Here is a 20,020-nt window from a genome sequence, read left to right on the forward strand (position 1 = left end):
ACCATCCTGCATATCAGATATTTACATGATGATTCATAACAGTAGCAACATTACAGTGATGAAGTAGCAACGAGAATAATTTTATGGTTGGGTCACAACATGAGGAACTGTATTTAAAGGGCCAGAAGGTTGAGAACCACTGTTCTAGGGGGTGGGGGGTGAAGGGGATTATGCAAGGATTCTTGAGGGCCATCTTTGAAAGCTGCCTACCACAGACTAGACAGGCTCTCCTAACAAGATCCTGCCTGTGGCATCACCTTAGGAGGAAAGGGAACTCAATAAAAAAAAATGAGATGAACGTTTCTGCCTGGCTGACCTACTGGGGCCTCCAAAGTTGGTTTACAGGAAACGAATAAGGAACCCATCCTGCCTATCTGAGCTGAGGACTCACTTCTTTCTCATTCCTTTTCTCTCATTTCATTCTCCAAGCCATCCTTTGAAATATACATCATCCCATGTATCATTGAGAAAACTGCAGCTCCAACAGGTTAAGTCACAAATCTATGGAGGACAGAGTTTGCATCGCAGTCTGTGTAGCTCCCAAATCCACGCTGTTCCCATGACCCCATGCGCCTCAGTGTTGCTGGAATGTGTATTTTTCTTGGATCACTTGCAACAGCAGAGATATGCAGGGACCACCAAGATCCAGTTCTTTGAGCGCTACTAAAATATAAATACAGCCCTGACCCATTTGGCTCAGTGGATAGAGCGTCGGCCTGCGGACTCAAGGGTCCCAGGTTCGATTCCAGTCAAGGGCATGTGCCTTGGTTGTGGGCACATCCCCAGTGGGGGGTGTGCAGGAGGCGGCTGATCGATGTTTCTCTCTCATTGATGTTTATGACTATCCCTCTCCCTTCCTCTCTGTAAAATATCAATAAAATATATTTTAAAAAATATATAAATACAGAATGCAAACTGAAATATAGGATGCAAACTGCCACCCGTAGATAGTTTCCTGTAAAGCCCCGCGTTTGCTGGATTAACCTATTCCCAGTGCTGCCAGATCAAGCTCCTGGTAGTCAATGGCATTCTGAACGTCATAGCATCAGTGCGTTATCACCAATAAATTGTATTGATTGGAACAAAGCACTGGTATACAACGATTCATACTGAAAACAGCCAGAAGATGAGCCGCAGGAAGTGTGGCTTGTCTGAGTGTTTCTTATGCTCATGCAGCTGGGGGTGCCCAGTGAGCTCAGAAAAGCGTCTCCCTGGCGACCTGATGTATCCACATCCCCCATGGCAGCCCCAGGAGACAATCTTGAGTCTCCACCATGCTCCCCAGCGAGACTGTCACTCAGCCCGACAGGAAGTGTGACCTCATCCTGCCGCTCAGCCCCTGGTTTCGCAGGCTGCTTTTGAACGAAAACAAGAACGGTTTGAAGGCAGACTTTCCCAAGAACTACATGCTCTTCTGTTCTGGGAAACAGCCAAAGGAACCAGAGGCGGCTGAGGACGAAATCCTGCAAATGCCTGCACCGTGCAGGCATCGCCGAGAAGGAGGGGAAGGTGGGGTTTCCCCTCACCAGGCGACCTCTGCACCTGTTGACAGCCCGGCGTTCGTCCCTTGCAGCTGAACAGCGGCTACGTCCTGGATTTCTCCGCTGACCGTCTTGCTCAGGAGGCTCCGTCTTTCAGTAACTATTTTATTATCTGTCAATTGGAAAGAAAGACAGGGAGCTCCCTTTGGAAAGGATGTGTGTGGGCAAATTACTTTCCCAAACAGATCTGTCGCTTTGAGGGAACTGGTAGACAGGATCTGTTTCTTGAAAAGTTTGAGAGCTGTTTACTGGCGTCTTCTTCCCAGTTACTAACACTCACTTAACTGTTCCCGTGCTGCTGTTGCTGCCATGGGTACTCGCAGGGTGCGGCTACGGGACCTTGCTTTCGGCTGCAGGACACGCCAGCTCCGAATTGAACTGAGTGCTTGGGGAAGCTAATACAGGGTCATTGGGGCTGGGCATAGTCATGTGATAGTGATCAAAAGTCAAAGGACCAGGGGCATGCTATTCCACTACCGGGAGACACAATTATTCTACATTCCAAGCAAGTGAGCTCTCTGAATGTGTGCTTTGATTTCAAAATCATGCAAGGCGTGCCAGGCAGTCCTCCTGATTTATCTGAAGGTCTGGATAAGCCACGGTCAATGTTTTCCAACAGGTTTTGCATATAATTTACTGGAAGAATCCACCCAGAGCTACAGAATTATCCTGGGTCAATGCTGTGTGTCACAGCTACAAAAACAACGCATTGCTAAGTTATCACATTTTTTCAATGTGGATGGAGGTGGTGATGCAGAAAAGCATTCAGACCTGCATTAGAAAGCTGTTAGGACAGTGATACCGACACAGCTTCATAGTTAACAGAAGGTAGATCTATGTGGTGAGTTGGTAAATGGTCATAGTTGACATGATGTGCGCACTTGGGGATGTGTTTGAGTTGTAATTGCGAATGTACATAGTATGTCCTCGGGAACTGAGTGTTGAAATCTGCCCAGTGCTGGACTATTTTTAGTGCAATTCTGCTTACGATGCTCAGGAATGTCCAGGCTGATAGCAAGTACGAAAGACCACTGGCCCGCTCTGTGACTACCTGTCAGTGGTCCAAGGTGTCGGATGAGGGGCAGACACCAATTCCATGCATTACTTGAAACTTGATAATGAGATGGATGTGTTTTGGATGATGACAATATAAATGAGTTTATTTAGAGAGCTCTAGGACCAATCTTTTTTGTTGTTGTTCAGATTTTTTTTTAGAAAATTATTGTTGATACTATTATAGATGTCCTCCCATGTTCTTAATCAAATAACTCATTTTTATTATTTTTATTTTGCTGACAAGTCAACCTTTGCAAGTCTAGCTTTCCCCAAGACAATGTTGGTCTTATTTACAGGAAGACATCATTTAGATGCGCTGAGCAAGACAATGGAGAATGTAGAGCAGGGACAACCCCAGGGGTCCTTCAATCCGGTCCCCTGCCTCCCACCCAATATCTCTGCCTTATTTCAGTATACACATCCGACCAGTGCAATTAGTAGATGCCATCTGTTTGGGCATCACTTTTCTATTTTTAACATATAGTCCACCTTTTTTTTTAATGTCTCTTGCAGGAAATCTGTGAAGTTTGAACAAGCAGCCTTCCCAAGATGTACCGAATATCTCGACTGATGTCAACACCGGTGGCAAGTCAATGTGGGCGAATTGCGACACGCAATTATCTTCTGAATGATTAGACTTCTTTGAGCCATTTCCTTGCTTTGATTTTGCTGATACTCGTACCATTAACCATCTGTCAGGAGCCTGTGCTTCTGAAATGCCAGTGTTCACGTTGGCAATGATTTTGACTTCATCTCTTTCCTTGAGGGAAATGTGATATTTTTTTCCTTTTAGTAGAAAAAAAAAGTCACCAGTTTTTTTTAGATGCCTGTGCATAAATGTGAAAGGAGATTGTTTATCCGCTACTATTAAGATGCAAAACTGTTTGTCTATTTAAAAAACACACACACACAACACACTGAATGATTTTGATAGCTACTTGCAGAAAACAAGGGCGTAACTTCTTAAAACGGTAGTGGTTTCGAGTTTCTTCCTTCCTCTTGTTTTTTTCTCCCCAAACCCTGCTTCCAGCCCTCCCTCCCACACCTACTATTTTTTCTCTTTTTAATTTTATTAACTTTATTGAGGTGATGTTGGTTAATAGGATCATGTAGGTTTCAAGTGTAGATTTCTGTGATGCATGATCTGTATATGGCACTGTGTGCCCCCCCCAATCAAACCTTCTTCCGTCACCATATCTTAGTCCCCCTCCACGCCCCATCTCCCCACCCGCTTCCCTCTGGCTTCCACCACGCTGTTGTCTGTGCCCATGAGTTCAGTTTTAATATATCCCACATATGAGTGAAATCATATGATTCTTCGCTTTTTCTGACTGACTTATTTCGCTTAACACAATGCTCTCAAGGTCCATCCATGTTGTCACAAATGGCAATATTTTGTCTTTACTTGTGGGGGAGTCATATTGCCAGTGTATGTGTACTGCATCTTCCTTTCATAACTCAGCCAGCCCAGCCGAACATCTCAATTCCTCTCGCTGCTTAGCTATTGATGGTCAGTAATGGGATCAAGTTTCGCTGAGCCTGTCAAGTAGAAGTACTCACGGCATTTCTGTATGATACAAAAGTCTGAGTTTAGAATATCAATGAACTACAACGTTCCCAGATGGAAATCCATGGCCACGCTTTTGCTTAACCTGGAACGAATGGATGGATGCCTTTGCTTCTTAATTAAGAATACTTCCTACATTAGAAGATCTTTTATATGAAACCAAACGTTATTGTTTTCCCTCCACGAATGCCTTTGCTCATTATTGTACAATGCAAGTGCCTTAAAGTGCGCTGTTGAGAGAACTCCCGGGCAGACGATCGATCCCTCAGAAATACTGAGTCGGCTAAAACAGCCAGCGCATGGGGCAATTGGTTTCGGTTTTCTCCAGCTCTACACAAGATGCTGTCTCCCTGCTTTTCATGGGTCAGTTGGATGCTGATGACGTATTATTGCCTCATCCTGCCCCCAGGGGCCTCTAAAGGGGTGTTGAGCAGGAGAAGGCACAGGAGACAGAAGCCCCCACACTATTCTGGCTTCCCGTGGGGACCTGGTGACAGGTTGTGTTAGAGCCCATTCGCTGGATGGCTGCCCCAGCTGGAGTCTCCATAGGGGCCGGGACGTCAGCTATTGGCATCTTCCGATTTGCGCTGCCACTGTTTGCAGCGTGGGTGCTGGTGAGGGTGCTGGTGAGGGTGATGAACGTCTACTTCTCTCTCCTTGGCTTATGCAGGTTTCTCCGGGTCCGAGAGAGAATCTGCTGGAGAGCTGTCTCCCACGTGCATTTTCCCAAGGTATTCCATGGGGCTCTTTACAAGAAAAATCAATCAAATTCTCCTCCTGGAGGCACTATTTTGTTGTGTTCCTGGTTTAAAAACAGGAAGGTTTAAGACTTACTTGCCTTGTTCATTTATTTTATTCTTTAGATTCCACATAGAAGTGAAATCATGGTACATATTTGTCTTTTTCGGACCGACTTGTTTCACTTAGCGTAATACTTTCCAGGTCCATCCATGCTGTCGTAAATGGTAAGACTTCATTCCTTTTTGTGGCCAAGTAATCTTCCATTGTATGTGTCCTTCTTCCCTCTTCAGCTTTGCCTGTGATTTCCTGGCTGGTGACGGTTCCTTTGACTGCTGCTCCCTAGATCCCCTGACAGGCTCCTACCTTCCCTGTCGCCGGAGTCCCAGGCTCCTCACCAACGGCTACTACATTTGGACAGAGGACAGTTTCCTCTGCGACAGAGATGGCAACATCACGCTGAGCCCATCCCAGACCAGTGTGATGTACAGGGAGAACTCAGTTAGGTAAGTAGGAAATATTACATGGAAAAATCAAAAGTCCCATCCAGCCATCATTCATTCATTCATTCATTCGCCCATTCAGAGTTCACTTATAAGGAGCCCATTCCTGCTCCAGACTGTGGAAGCACAAAGGCTCACGAGGGGCAGGTAGAGCAGACAGGTAAATAACCGAAGCAGTGATCTGATGCAGGCGCTGGGGTAGAAGTCTGAATGGGGAGGGATGAGGGGAACAGGGAGAAGGCCGATTTGACCTGGGGGGACAGGCTACAACAACCTTCCTAGAGACGGTGATGAGAGTCTTGAGAGATGCAGACGTCCATTAAAATAGCAGCGGGAAAGGAGACTTCCGAAGAGAGTTCTGAGAGACCCCGATGCAAAGTGGGCAATGCAAGTAGTTTGGTGGAAATACAGCTCAGGGTCAGAAGGGCTGGTCTGCAAGAGAGAAGACGGGGCGCAGAAGCAGGGGCTGCGTGGAGGGGGTCGCGTTCCAGGCTAAGCAGATAAGGAGGAACCATGGACAGACTGTCCGATTTCTCCATAGCAGGATAACACTGGTTATAAGGTAGAGGACGGATTGTTGGGACTGTGCATGTGTGAGTAGCCAAAGTCTTTCAGAAAGACAGACAGTCACGTCACCCCTCCCCCTTGACACACTTCAGCGACCTCCCTTTGCTCGAACATCCAATTCCAACTCCTGCACATAACATCCCAGGTTCTTCATGACCAGCCTTCTTACCTTCCTAGCCTCCTTTCCTAGCCTCCTTTCCTAGCAGGATCCAGTATGAAGGACCTGAACCGGCCAGACCATCCTGATCAGCTCAGAGCTCTCCTCCCTCACAAACCTCCCTGGACTCCCGATGCGCTGTGGCCCCCCTCTGCTCCGACATCTGCTGCCCTCGGCCAGCGGCCCTGGTTCATCTGTCAGAGCAACCTCCCCTCCACAGCACAGTCACAGAGCAGAGACGGCGGAGCCAGGCTGCCTGGGTCTGCCTCTCAGCTATGACCTCAGACAAGTTACTCAACCACTTTGTGCTTCGTTTTCTTGATTTGAAAAATGGGGTAACCATGGTGCCTACCTCGCGGGGCCATTCTGAGGATGGCGTGAGTTACTACACGTAAGCCACTAGGAAAGACGCCTGGCGCAGAATGAGCTCCGTGAAAGCCTTAGCTACAGCGTCACTGTTCTTGTCTTTCCCCCATACTAGCCTGTATACTGCTGGTACCCAAGGTTTTGTCTTTTATTTTTTATTTTTTAATCCTCACCCGAGGATACTTTTCCATTGATTTTTAAGGAGAGTGGGAGAGAGAGGGAAAGACAGAGAGAGAAACATTGATGTGAGAGAAACACATTGATTGGTTGCCTCCTGCACGAGACCCGACCAGGGCCCGGGCTGGGGAGGAACCAGCAACTGAGGTACATGCGCTTGACCAGAATCAAACCTGGGACCCTTTAGTCCGCAAACCAACGCTCTGTCCACTGAGCCAAACCTGCTAGGGCCCAAGGTTCTGTCTTTTATCTTGGCATCCTTCACTTTGATCCCAGCACCTGGCACACCCGGAAACGTAAGGAACTTCTGTGGAACGAGTCAAGGGAACGAGTACAATGAGCGAGCTTCGGGGACCTGAATGGGAGAGAGGGGCTCTGTTCCCCAGCGCACTCCCACTAAATCCTCTGTCTGGAACCTGGGGGTGACCGCTCTTCATTACCCACCGTGCTGCTTTCCTTTCTCTCCAGAATATTTAGGAAGAAAAAGAGGATCCGCCGCTCTTTCCCTTCTCTCCTCCGCCTCGGCACCCCTAGATCCTGGCTGCGGGGAAGCATCTTCGCTGATGCTGACTCGTCCCCGGGCCAGGCCAGCTGGCTGGAGGGAGCCAGCAGCCCGGACGCGCAGCCTTGCAGTGACAGTGGTGAGTCTGCCCCTCCTTTCCCCAGTGGGACAGTTCCGAGTAGGCGCCGCAACGCCTGGTCCTGGCCCAATGTCAGATCCGGGGACCACAGTCATTTGGACAGAGAGGATGGGCCACATTTTAAAAATTCACCTACAGCTCTCTCCCCACTACTCATATGATCCAAATACATATGTGTCCACGTCCTGCAAGATAGCCCAGAATTTACATGCCTAAATTATCAAGCTGATAAAACCTGGAAAATACATGCGCATCTCCAAGGTGTCCTTTCTGCACGGGCTGTGGGTGGAGGAAGAATGCTGGAGTCGGAGTTCAGGTCCTCGTTTGGGCACATGGTGATAGTTACTTAACTTGGCCAAAATCTCAGTTTCCTCATTTTTAAACAAGATATGTATGCATAGTGTGATAATAATATATTTATATATTATCATATATATCAGTATATGATACTAATATATGACATAGTCCTATTGAAATATATGCTGTATGTATATATTTGATGTACCATACATTATATAATATTATTCACATTATATAATATATTCTACATATAATATGTACACATATGCATATAAAACATAGTAATGGAAACTCAAAGCATATTTTAATATTAAAAGGAACAATAAATTTCAGGCATCGTTCAATGCTGGATGCTCAGGAATTTGTAGTTATAATTACTTTTATTAGTGGGAAGGAAACAAGAGGTATTTATCGGGACAATGAGAGGAAAATATTAAATGTCTAGGGGTAGGCAGGCTCCGGGATATGGCAAAGCTCAGGAGTCTGGTGCTTGGAGGACCAGAGTTTGGGAATCGCTGTTCTGAAGGCAGTGCTTCCCAGATTTGGGAATTCACATCTAGTTTTCCCGTGGCTGCCTCTTCAAAATGTGTCCAAACAATTTTAAAGCAATTGGACCACAGCAGCCCTGCACATGCTTGAGGTACCTTGTTAAAAATTCTCAAGGTTTCCAAATATCTTCTAAATATAGCGAATCAAACCGCCCCCTCCGAAATCGGTGATTCGTCAGCCGGGGTGCACACAGGGCTTGGAGATCGCTCAGCTCAGCTGTCAACTGTGATCAGCGCTCCCCAGGCCCCGTGACTCTGATCAGCAATTTCTTTTTCTCTGGAAACGTAGCCTTGTTACAAAGACTCAAGAATTCAAAATTAAGTTGTTTTGCTGTTTTCTCTCTGGGCAATGGATGCAATCAAAACTCACTTCCCCTCATTTTCTCTTGCTTCATTTTTCAGGCTAAAAGAATTTATTTATTTTTTTTGTCGTTGCCTATTTTGTTGATCCTCAGTTCACCCCTTTCACAGCTGTGTCGAGATCCCTCCCCTCATTAGTTGCAATTCATTCTTCAGGCAGCTCCCTGGACCCCAGGACTGCGATGGGGGATGCATTCCCGGAGGAGGCCCTTGAGTCACACTGAAAATGGGTCCAGGACTCACAAAGGGAGGACTGGGCGGGACTTCCCGCTCTATGTCTGCCAGTCCTGAGACAGAAAGGCAAGTTGGCCTGAGGCAGGCAGCCCAGCTGGAGGTCTGCGGTTTTCTCAGGAGCTCATCCTCGCTGGGAACTTCTGTGTGTGGCTTTGTGCTTCCTTCTGTAGCCGGCAGCAATGCCCACTGTACAGGCGGAGGGTATGGACATGTGCTGGGAAGAAACAGGTCCAGCCTTCTAAACATAAGTAAATGATGCTAGACCAGCCGAATATCTTCAAATCTAACACGAGAGAGCTAATCGCCTAAACGTTTCTGCAATACGATCCTTTCATTTACTACGAAGGGCCGAGGAAAAATTAAATGTCAGTTGGGGGCAAAACATGTGTTTTCAGAAATGAAAAATCCTTGACCATTTTTTTAATGCTAAGATTTTTTGTGTGGCTTTCCTCCTTAATGTCATCTTTTCTTTTAAAAATCCCGTGTAGGATTTCCAGAGTTCCACGTAGGATACAGTTTTCTATTTCGTCCAGCTCTCAGTGGCAGTGGTACGAGCTCAGAGGGCAGCCTTGGGCACTAGCGCAGGATAGTTTTCACAGCCGTGGCAGCCTCACCCACATCTTTCCCGATCTTCATTAGGTGCCACTCATGACTGTATCATCAGCCATGAGAGTTCCCAGTTCCTTCTCCTGTCCGCCTTAACTTGACCACTTAGCGTCTTCTCTTCATTAAACAGCTTTGTTGGCATATGATGGGTATATGAAGGACTGTACATGTTTAATGTATCTAATTCAGTGAGTCCAGACATATGCAAACACCCATGGCACCGTCCCCATCATCCAGGTGACATCCAACACATCGAGGAGTTTCCTTGAGGCCCCCTTGAGGTTTGTTTTGGTTTCTTTGATTTTTGTGGTAAGAGCATCAACATCAGATCTACCCTGCTGACAAGTTCTGCGGAGCATAAAGCACCGTGTTGTTGACTATAGGCACCGTGCCCTATACCAGCAGATCCCCGGGGTCTTCTCTGGGGACGGCCCTTGTCTTTCCCTCCGCTGTTATCTCCTTGGTCACTGGCCCTGCAGACACCCCGGGACAGCAGTCAAAGCCGAGAATCCTTTCTGATGGTTCATGATTTCTTTCAGCGCCCCCTGGCTGTGTATCACATATTACAACCACGTTATTTACCAAAAGAATGCACTGAGGCCTGCCTAGGGTACCACCCTCACTCAGACAAACCATCGCTTCGGTGCCTGTGGCGTACATTCCAGACTCCTCAGCCGGAGTCCAACCCTGTGACCCGCCTCCAGTCTGGGTTCCCAGCTCCATGCTCCCCGGGCTCCCCTGGGTCACGTGGGCCCTGTTCTCACCACACTGGCCCTGGCACCGGTCACCCGACCGTCATGCCCCGGCCCTCACAGGTCTCTGTGCTGAAGACCCTCCTCTCAGCGTTCAAGGAGGAGGGCAGCGGGAAGTGCCATCTCCTCTAGGGGTCCATGTCCCGTCCTACTCCAGTGGCGTCACTCGTGTCACGATCACTAGCTACAGTGCATTGAGAGTCGCTGAACACGCACACACGCGGGCACACACGTGTGCACACACGCTTACGGAGCCTCTGCCCTTCCAGGCGGTGATTTTGACTGTGTGCTGACTGATGACTGGGCGTCAGAGCGGCTGGAGGCAGAGTCCATGGCAGCCTCCTCCCCGGGCCACGTCACGCCTGAGACTCCCGGAGAAGACTCCCTCCGAGGGGCCCTGCAGCCCCGGGGGATGGCTGCGGAGCATCTCCAAGGGGATATTTTGGATCATTCAAGTGAGTTTTTTAAAAATCTTTGCCACACCCCAATAATCCTTCCTCGCAGGGCCCTCGAGCGACGTAGAGATAGGTGACTACCACACACTGAGGGGGGGCATCACCCTGCCTGACGGGGGAGGACCTGGGGGGCTGCCGGTCCGGGGGACGCATTCACAGAGGGGGTGACTGCCTCCGGGTGTCACCTTAGAGCAGTGGTTCTCAACCTTCTGGCCCTTTAAATACAGTTCCTCATGTTGTGACCCAACCATAAAATTATTTTCGTTGCTACTTCATCACTGTAATGTTGCTACCGTGACGAATCGTAATGTAAATATCTGATATGCAGGATGGTCTTAGGCGACCCCTGTGAAAGGGTCGTTCGACCGCCAAAGGGGTCGCGACCCACAGGTTGAGAACCTCTGCCTTAGAGGCATCGGAGGGACTGGATCGGCGGTAGTTTGGTTTGTTTGGTTGTTTGTTGTTTTTTAAAATATGTTTTTATTGATTTAAGAGAGGAAGGGAGAGGGAGAGAGAGAGAAACATCAGTGATGAGAGAGAATCATGGATCAGCTGCCTCCTGCCCACCCCACACTGGGGATCGAGCCCGCGACCCCGGCATGTGCCCCTATCAGGAAGCGAACCGTGACCTCCTGGTTCATAGGTCCACGCTTAACCACTGAGCCACGCCGGCCGGGCTTGTTTGTTTTTAAAAAACCCTGAAGACATATGGCAAAATGTTAAACTGTATTAAATCTGGGTAGTGCATACACAGGTATCTGTTATTCTATCTTCATACTTTGCTTTGTGTTTGACACATTCCATATGAGGAAAAAAGAAAAGGGGGGACAAAGTGTCCTTTCACGCTATGTCCCTGGCAAGGAAAAGTCCAAAGATGGAAAGCTACTAGGGTTTCCTGTTGGGAGCCAGTCTGGGATAAACTCAGCAAGCACACCCCTTAGTCTGTAGTTTGCTAACATCGTATTAGTCACGTTTCCACGCGGTGCCACGTGGAGCCTCGGGCATCGGTTCCCAAGGTTCAACGCCCGGCTCCCCACCTGTCAGCTGGGCCTCAGGGACAGCCCACCTGGCCTCTAAATCTCGACCTTTTCCTCTGTCAACGGAGATCCTCAGAGTCCCAGCTGATAGTGACGAACAGCATTGGGGGGAAGCACTGAGCATCCTGTGTCCTGTGTGCTAACGACCCCGAACATGGGGCTTTGAAGCACTTGGCAAATAGACTGGGGCCTGTTCGTACTCTCCTGTACCTCTTCCCATGGGGGTCCTCAAACGGCTCTGGTTCCTTTTAGGTCATTAAAATGCTACTCAGAGTTCTGGTTGATTCAACCCATGTTGATCACGGCTGGAGAATCTGCCGTCTTTCCCACAAATATGCTGTTGATAGCAAAGGGTTTTGCAAGGCCAGGCGGCTCACAATAAACGCTCCTTTTTTGCCCTTTAGAGACGCCCCGTGGGCAAAGTTGCAAATTCTCTTTCCCTTCCCCATCTCAGGCAAAACATTGTGTGCTGGCCGGATGGGGCTTTTCAGTCTTGGCTCCGGCCCCTCACCGCTGTGTGACCGTGGACACATTTCATCATTCCTCTCGTCTTGGTCTCCTCGTTTTCAGAACTTAGGGTAATGGTTCCTACCTCCTAGGTCTGTTGTGTTGATTGAACGAACCGGTACTCGAGAGCTCTGGGAGTTACACGGCACTCCCCACATGTCGGCAGCATCAGAGCTCGGTTTTGGACGTCAGCGTACAGTCTACAAACCCTTCCCCTGACATCGACGTAAAAGGCGGGCCCCAAATTCTTTATGGAGCATAATCATTTCTTTTTAATGATAGGGAAAAAATGATTGGCAGCATTTTTCTAGCGTTTGATGATTTTATCTTGTTACTTCTGACAAGTTGTTTGGGATGACACATCTGAAAACTTTCTTCCTGGTTGGTATGTAGGAGAGAAGTTTTACTATGATTCTGCTGTTCCGAGATTGTTTAACCAGCAATGACTTCTACTTCATTTATTTCTATTTTTCCTGTTAGAAACCAGTTTGTTGGAAGAGATCTCCTTTCAGACCGTTCTGCTTGCTGCATGCTTGGCCATGTCTGCATGCGCAAGGTAATTCCGATTCTAGCTTCATGCGGTGGTGATTCATAATGAATGAAGCTGTAATTGATGGATGACTCACTTGCTTTATTCCACAAAGCATTTCCAGGTAGCTCTGTGGTCAGGATGTTATCTTTGTCTCTCCCTGATAAATGCTCCCTCCTCTCATCATCTCCCAAAGCATACAAAAGCCAAGTATCTTGCTAGAAATTGGAGGTTACTATGTATCATCCTTTGTTTAAATCCTCTGTGACTCTTGGTTACAAATTCAGACCAAGCACCTCTGCCTGGAGTTCAAGGGCACTTAAAGTTCCCACTAGGGGGCTGGGAATCCTGCTGGGACTCCACCGTTCCCGTTGTATTTTTATGTCCTAACATAAAGGCTCTGTTCCAGGGATGCCTACGCAGCATCTCAGAGCACATAATGCCCTCGCCCGATTAAAGGCAGGTTTCTGTTCTACCCGCTGTCAAGCATGTCCTTCCTGTCCTTCTCTCGCCCGAGTCTCCAGGCCAGTGATCACATCCCTTCTGTGCTGAGCCCACTTGTGCCCCAGTGCCTTTGCACTTGCTGTTTGCTCTGTTGCCTAGTACAGTCTTTTCCCCAAAGCCTCATAATGTATATCTTTCCGGAATCTGTTCCTACGTCACATCGTCAGGGAGCCCTCCCCTGACCACTCTCCATCACACAGACCTCACTTTACTTTTCTTTAGAGCACTTATTAAATGTTCATGTGTATAAGTGTTAATGACTTATTTCTCCCTATAAGAATGGGAACTCTGCGAGAGCTGAGACATGGCATGTCTCCTTCACTACTGCATCCCCAGCTCCAGGGGCTCATCAGTATTTGCTGAGTCAGTGAAAGAGGGAGGAATGGTACAGTCCTGGGGTCCTCGCAAGTGCTACTTGCTCTCCCCTCTTGAGGGTCAAGTGCCTCATGTCACGTACGGGGGTTGTGTTTTTCTTCCTTTTGTTTTTGTTTTTAAATATATTTTATTGATTTTTTTTTACAGAGAAGAAGGGAGAGGAATAGAGAGTCAGAAACATCGATGAGAGAGAAACATGGATCAGCTGCCTCCTGCACACTCCCCACAGGGGATGTGCCCGCAACCAAGGCACATGCCTTTGACCGGAATCAAACCTGGGACCCTTCAGTCTGCAGGCTGACGCTCTAGTCACTGAGCCAAACCGGCCAGGGCAGGGGAGTTGTGTTTTTAAATCCAGCATCCTGGATCCCATCCCCTCAGATACTGATTTAGATCTAATGAGAATCAATGTTTGGAAATGAGCTTCCCAGATAATTACGAGGTTTGAGAAGTATTTTTAGATCACAATGGAACCAAGGGACAAAAATGGGGGGGAGGTCCTGTGGCTAAAAATAAACTTGCCAGCTCCTGCCTCCTGTGTCACATGGGAGGATCATGTGCCGTAGCATGCGCAGGCCATGGTGGAGTAAGGCAGAGAGAGACGCGTTCGGCTTTATTTACCTTGGCGTTTCCTAAACCTGCTTGGTCCTGGAGCCCTTTCCTTTTATGTCACAGGACTGTTAACGGAACATTCCTCTTAACTTAATTTCTATAGACATGCTTCCCACTTAAGAGGGGAGCTTAGCCCTCGCCGGTGTGGCTCAGGGGATAGAGCGTCGGCCTACAGACCAAAGGGTCCCCGGTTCGATTCCAGTCAAGGGCACATACCTTGGTTGCAGGCTTCTCCCTGGCCCGGGCCCTGGTCCAGGGCTTACAGGCGGCAACCAATCGGTGTGTTTCTCTCACATCGATGTTTCTGTCTTTCCCTCTCCCCAAAAATCAATGGTAGAATACCCTCAGGTGAGGATTAACAAAAAAACAAAAACAAAAACAATATATATATATATGGGGAGCTATATATATATATATATATATATATATATATATATATGGGGAGCTTAACTCCGCATCCCTTGAGTGTGAGCTGCATTTAGATACTTGCTTCAGGTGGTTGAGTTTTTAATATTTTCCTTTCTCCTTTGTACATATTTGTAATCTCTTTCAATAATTCATAGTTTGAACACAAAAACAATGAAGACATTATTCTTTAAAAAGACACCCCCCCCCCCCCGTGCCACAGTCCACAGTCGTTCGGCAGACTGGCAAAACCCCAGATGTTTCGCAGACTTTTGGGGTGGGGTTGGGAAGCAGGGGCACTTCGACTTTCTCCTTTGTTTTTCTTCTAGAAGTTTCAGGCTTCTGTGGTTTCCCTCTCAGTCTCTGACTCATTTTGAGTCCAGGCGTGATGTACATGTGCAGGCTCATTCTTTGCACGTGGATATACAATTGTTTCAATACCAATGGTTGCTTTTGCAACTCTGCTCAAAATCATTCAACTCTCTCTGTATGCATCTTATTCTGAGCTGTCTCTCCTCTTCCATTGATCATATTTCTATCCTTTGTCAATACAACACTATCTCTATTACTGTAGTTTTTTAAAAATGTTTTTATTGATTTTAGAAAGAGTGGAAGAAGGAGAGGGAGAGAGAGAGAGAGAGGGAGAGAGAGAGAGAGACAGAGAGAGAGAATCTTTGGTTGGCTGCCTCCTGCACGCCCCCTACTGGGGATCGAGCCTGCAACCTGGGCATGTACCCTAAGCAGGATTCGAACTAGAGTCCTTTTGGTGCATGAGACGATGCCCAACCAACTGGGCCACAGTGGCCGGGACTCTGTAGTTTCATAGTAAATGTTGACCCCGTACATCTATAGTCGGTCTGAAAGGACCTCTCACGTGTCGGCAACGCACGGTTATTCTGCTGACCCAGCCCTCTGTCGGTGCAGGTGGCTGCTGGGAGGACTGGTAGCCGGTGTCTTCACGTGCTCCTTGACCATCACGATTGCCTGTAAGTCATCGTGTCCCAGTGGCCGCTCTGATTCCTGGGCTCCCTTCCAATGTCGGTCATTCTGATGTATTTTCTCTCTCTCACCAAGATGTTGTCAAGTCCCTGCTGCTCAGCCTTGCCAGCTACTTCAACACCGGCCCCTGCGCTCGGTGAGTGTTGCCTCGTTACCCTCGTCTGCGCAAAGGTGACCGTGAGCCGCAGTCCCAGATCCCTCTGGCCTGCGTGATGACGGCGAGGACCGTCCGGGAAAGGCCCTGGCCGCCCGTCCCGACGAAGGCTTTCTCTTGCCACTAACATCTGACAGTCTTATCCTGTCTCTAAAGCCTTACATCAATAGATAGTTAATGTTTAAGGCAGCAGGGCTTAGGACATGACATGAACTTTAATTTTTAAATAGTTCTAAAGGGCTTTAGTAGACCCATAGCCCTGCACTTTAAAAATACATCCTATGAGGAAGCCTTTTTTCTTAGCGTTTCCCCAATAACTGGCACCTGCCCGGGAAATGATCCTGGTGACCAAAGGTGACCAACGCTGATGTCCCTGCCACGGGACCATCGCCCTGGCTGCTGGCTGCAGGCTGCAGGCTCAGCATATTCAGAGGGTGGCTGGGGCAAGGGGGGTGGGGGGTGGGGAGGCTCGCAGAATGTCAAACAGCCTGCGAAGCCCCATCCCTTGAAGATGGATGTGTTAATTACCTTCCCTTCAGCATGCAGCCTGAGTGGAGCCAACTCCCCGGCTGCAGCCTGAGGCCTGCATTCAAATGCGCCCACTGGCCTTTGCTCTCCACGCTGCGTGGCCCTGTTCACGGGATCGTGGTTAATTCTGTGATCACAGCGAGGCTGAGAGAGATTTATTTTGTTGAGAGCTCCAGCCGATATCAATTTCCTGGCACTTTAAGCGATGCTTCCCCTGAGTCTCCTGGCATCCCAGGTTTGCGGGTGCAGGCGCTCATACGGCTAAGTTTTGTCTAATCTGATAGTTAGGAAACTGGGTCCTCAGGTTATATGAGAAGTCCTTGCTCCTCAGCCTGGTAAATGAATGGCATTTGTTTAAAGCTCTTCTAAGGTGCCCTCCCCCCTCCCCTGGCTGTGGTCGCTCTCCACCTCATGGGGCATTAGCCAGGGGTCTGCTGGTGAGCTGGGAGGTCGGTCATGAGTCAGGACTGGCCTGGCCGACAGACAATGCCTGAACCGAAGAGTCCCACAGAGGAGTCATTGCGTAACCCAGCTTTCAGAAGGGAAGGCATTCCTGCTTGTCAGGTGGTGCCACCTGCATACACCCCTTCTCTGTGGGTTTTAAGAGGAACGTGTACAGTTAACTGACCCCCTCTCGAGAGTCGGGGGGGGGGGGCTGGTTTGAAGAGCAGATGCATGCAACCTGATGCGGGGCCTCCCGACTCCGATGTCTGGGGGGAGGTCTCCACCTCCAGCAGCCTCTCCAGGTCACTCTGCACACTGACTGCGAGCTTCGTGGAAAGATGTTTGTAAGACCCCAGCGTGGCATCACGGAGCCTCCTAGTCTGTCTTCAGGACTTACATGCTCTGTGCGGTGCTGGGCGCCCAGCCCTGCTCAGCAGACATTTATGGTCTCATTAAGGGTCACACACTGTTGCGAGGTGCCAGGGTTGCGTGCAGGGCCTCAAGAATGAGAGTCTAAGGCAGGGGTGGGAACCCTTTGCCTGCCCAGGGCCATGTGGATATTTAGAACATCATTCGGGGGCCATACAAAATTATCAACTTAAAAACTAGCCTGCTGTATTTGGTCAAACCTTTCATTAACTCACCCCCAATGCCTTGGCAGGGCCAGACCACATGATTTCACAGGCCTCATAGGGCCCTCGGGCCAGACGTTCCCCACCCCTGGTAGAAGGACGTGGAAAGGGCACATTGGAGTCAGAATATGGGAAGTGCAAGCACAGAGTTAGCACAGAGGCTGTGGGAACCCCAGGAGGGAGGTCCCTCCAGACCAGGAAGGGGCGGGGGGTGGGGGGAGGGTGGAGTAAGGGCAGGAAGGCTTCTGGAAGAGCCCGTATCTGACCTGCAGGCATCAGGTCACCTCCTGCTCTGAGGGCACCTCCCGCTGTTCTGAGCTAATTTGTTCTCTCCTAAAAGTAATTAGATCAGAACAAGGACCATGATTCCTTCTGAAACACCCTCATCCCCAGCCTCATTTCTGCAGTAAGAGCCCTTCTTTGGTTACTTGTGTGCACATTTTAACTTGTTCTCTCGCTCTCTCTCTCCATTTCTACCAATTCCCTGCCCACCATGCGTCATCCACACACGCTCTTGCCTTTAAGACCTATGAAAACAAGGACTTCTGACTTCACTTTTGTATCCATCTCAACGCCTTGAAAATGGTACATACGTCATAAATATTCATCACATTGAGTGTCTTTGCTGCATCATTTCTTAAAGTACTTTATAGCCAAGGGCTCTGTGCCTGTACGGTATAGATTTTGCAACCCCCTCCCTCACACAGAAACATCTCCTGAAACTAATGAGCCAAAGACGTGGTTATTACCATCAGGAGTCAAGAGTGACTCATTAGTCTGTTCCAAGAATCAAGGGCGAGGATCTGAGGGGGTGGAGGGCAGGCTGGGAACCCAGTTCCGCAGACACTGATGGAGGAGCCCCCCCACCTGCCCTGCGCTCTACATAGGTCAGATTAGTGCCGATTCTTGAGCACTTTATGCTTCTCAAGTCAAGCCCTTGTCTTACCGTAATGCAATTCTTACTCAACTGGCTTCTTTGTTAAATGTAAAGTCTGAGTTTGGGCCCTGGCCCAGTAGCTCACTTGGTTGGATCATTGTCCCAATATTGAACCCGCCAAGGTTGTGGGTTCAATCTCTGGTTAGGGCACATACAAGAGTCGACCAATGAATGCATACATAAGTGGAACAACAAATCGATGCCTCTCTCTCTCTCTCTCTCTCTCTCTCTCTGAATCTCTGAAAAGAAATAAAATAAAAAAATAAAGTCTGTGAGTTTGGGGACAGTCTATATTGTCCACCATTGGCCAGAGTGTCCCTTTCAAATGAACGTCATCACAGGTACCCCACCTGCCAGTCTGCCAGTGATGTGTTAGCATCAGCAGTCTGCATTTTGCCAACGTCTGGCTTCAGGGTAGCAAAATGGGTAACCTCTGTTCTCTCTACGCTGACATGCAGGGAGGCAGTTGACGAATGAATGAACAAACTTTAGGGAGTAGAAATATGGGAAAACCCCAGTTGGTACCCTACGGGCATTTCAGTTGTAGACGGGTCGGGTGAGAAAACAATATGAAATGGTCATTAACTAACTAACTAGCTGGGAGGAGGGGCTAAAACCTCTGGAGTCTGTCAGAGGGAAGAAAGAGAACTGCTAAGGAAAAAAAAAAAGTTGCTGGACGCTGCAGCTCTGCTTTCCTGGTTGTCATTCAAGCTAGTGTGCACGTGCGTGCGCAGTGACTAGACCCGCTTCCTGTGTGTGGGGATGAATTATGCATTTCCTGTCTCCTCTCTCTGATCTAGGTTTGCCAAAATTTGACAGCCATTCAGGAGTGCCTGTGATGAATGTCTTCAATCTGAATCTCCGGAAATCGTCCCATTTCCAGTCTGCTTGGAATCAACTGCTTTACTGGAAGGGAGTGAGCGACTGGATACTCGAGAAAAGCCATTTTCATTGGGTTATGTGTGTGTGTGTGTGTGTGTGTGTGTTTAAAAATCCCCAGTTTTGCCCTCGTAAAACTGTACTATGTTTGTGAAAACAATATTAATTCATCTTTCTGTTGCAAATACTGGCAGTGGAAAAGGGAAGCACTGGGAAATGTGATAGAGGCCATGCCACCCGGGGAAACAGTGTCCTGTTCTTCCCTGAGGCGGTGGTGCTCACACGTTAATTATCAACAGGGGATTCTATGGGGAGCTTGTAACAATGCCCATTCCTGGGCCTGCCCGCACGGGCCCACCCTCTGCTCAGCTGCTTTAGCTGAATAATGAAAGCGAGTTTATAGAACCAACACCAACATGAATGTAATTAAATGCAGCTTATACCGTGTAGAAAACATCAGTATTTTTGCTAAAGGAGTGGCTCAGTATTGGGTGGTGACCGTAGATGACGGTTGATGGAAAAGGGGCGGGACAGAGCCATTTTCTTTGGAAGGTACATTCTTCTTTTAATTTTTATTTTAAATTGAATTTATTGGGGTGACATTGGTTGATAAAATTATATAGGTTTTAGGTGTGCAATTCTATAACACATCATCTGTGTATGGTACTGTGTGTTCACCACCCCAAGGTCAAGTTGGAAGGTATATTCTTATTTTGAACCATTTTCTTTACCAAGTTTTCACCCTTCTCGGTACCTTTCACTAAAATTGCTCTTACAATAAAAACACAGAAAAATTGCTTTAGGGCAAAATAAAGATGAAATGACGGTGCTGTTGCAAAACCAATGAGGGGGCTGCCAAGGTGCTCCCTCTCCACCCCTCCTGCTTGGGCTATGCTCCCCAATGTGCCAG

At 48.3% G+C, this 20,020-nt stretch overlaps 1 protein-coding gene across 1 annotated transcript; it reads left to right on the forward strand.

Annotated features, from left to right (window-relative positions):
* Nucleotides 1-1,421: 1,421 nt before the first annotated feature.
* On the forward strand, nucleotides 1,422-19,197 carry TMEM71 (transmembrane protein 71). Its single transcript, XM_023757777.1, has 11 exons — nucleotides 1,422-1,637; nucleotides 3,111-3,192; nucleotides 4,835-4,895; nucleotides 5,196-5,408; nucleotides 7,141-7,313; nucleotides 10,383-10,568; nucleotides 12,593-12,668; nucleotides 15,462-15,523; nucleotides 15,612-15,672; nucleotides 17,790-17,879; nucleotides 19,032-19,197. Exons 2-10 carry the CDS (start codon nucleotides 3,147-3,149, stop codon nucleotides 17,872-17,874), a joined length of 963 nt encoding a protein of 320 aa, XP_023613545.1. The 5' UTR covers nucleotides 1,422-1,637; nucleotides 3,111-3,146; the 3' UTR covers nucleotides 17,875-17,879; nucleotides 19,032-19,197.
* The last annotated feature ends 823 nt before the right edge of the window (nucleotides 19,198-20,020 follow it).

Source organism: Myotis lucifugus, unplaced genomic scaffold, assembly GCF_000147115.1.
Source record: "Myotis lucifugus unplaced genomic scaffold, Myoluc2.0 scaffold_113, whole genome shotgun sequence".
NCBI classification, from domain to species: domain Eukaryota; kingdom Metazoa; phylum Chordata; class Mammalia; order Chiroptera; family Vespertilionidae; genus Myotis; species Myotis lucifugus.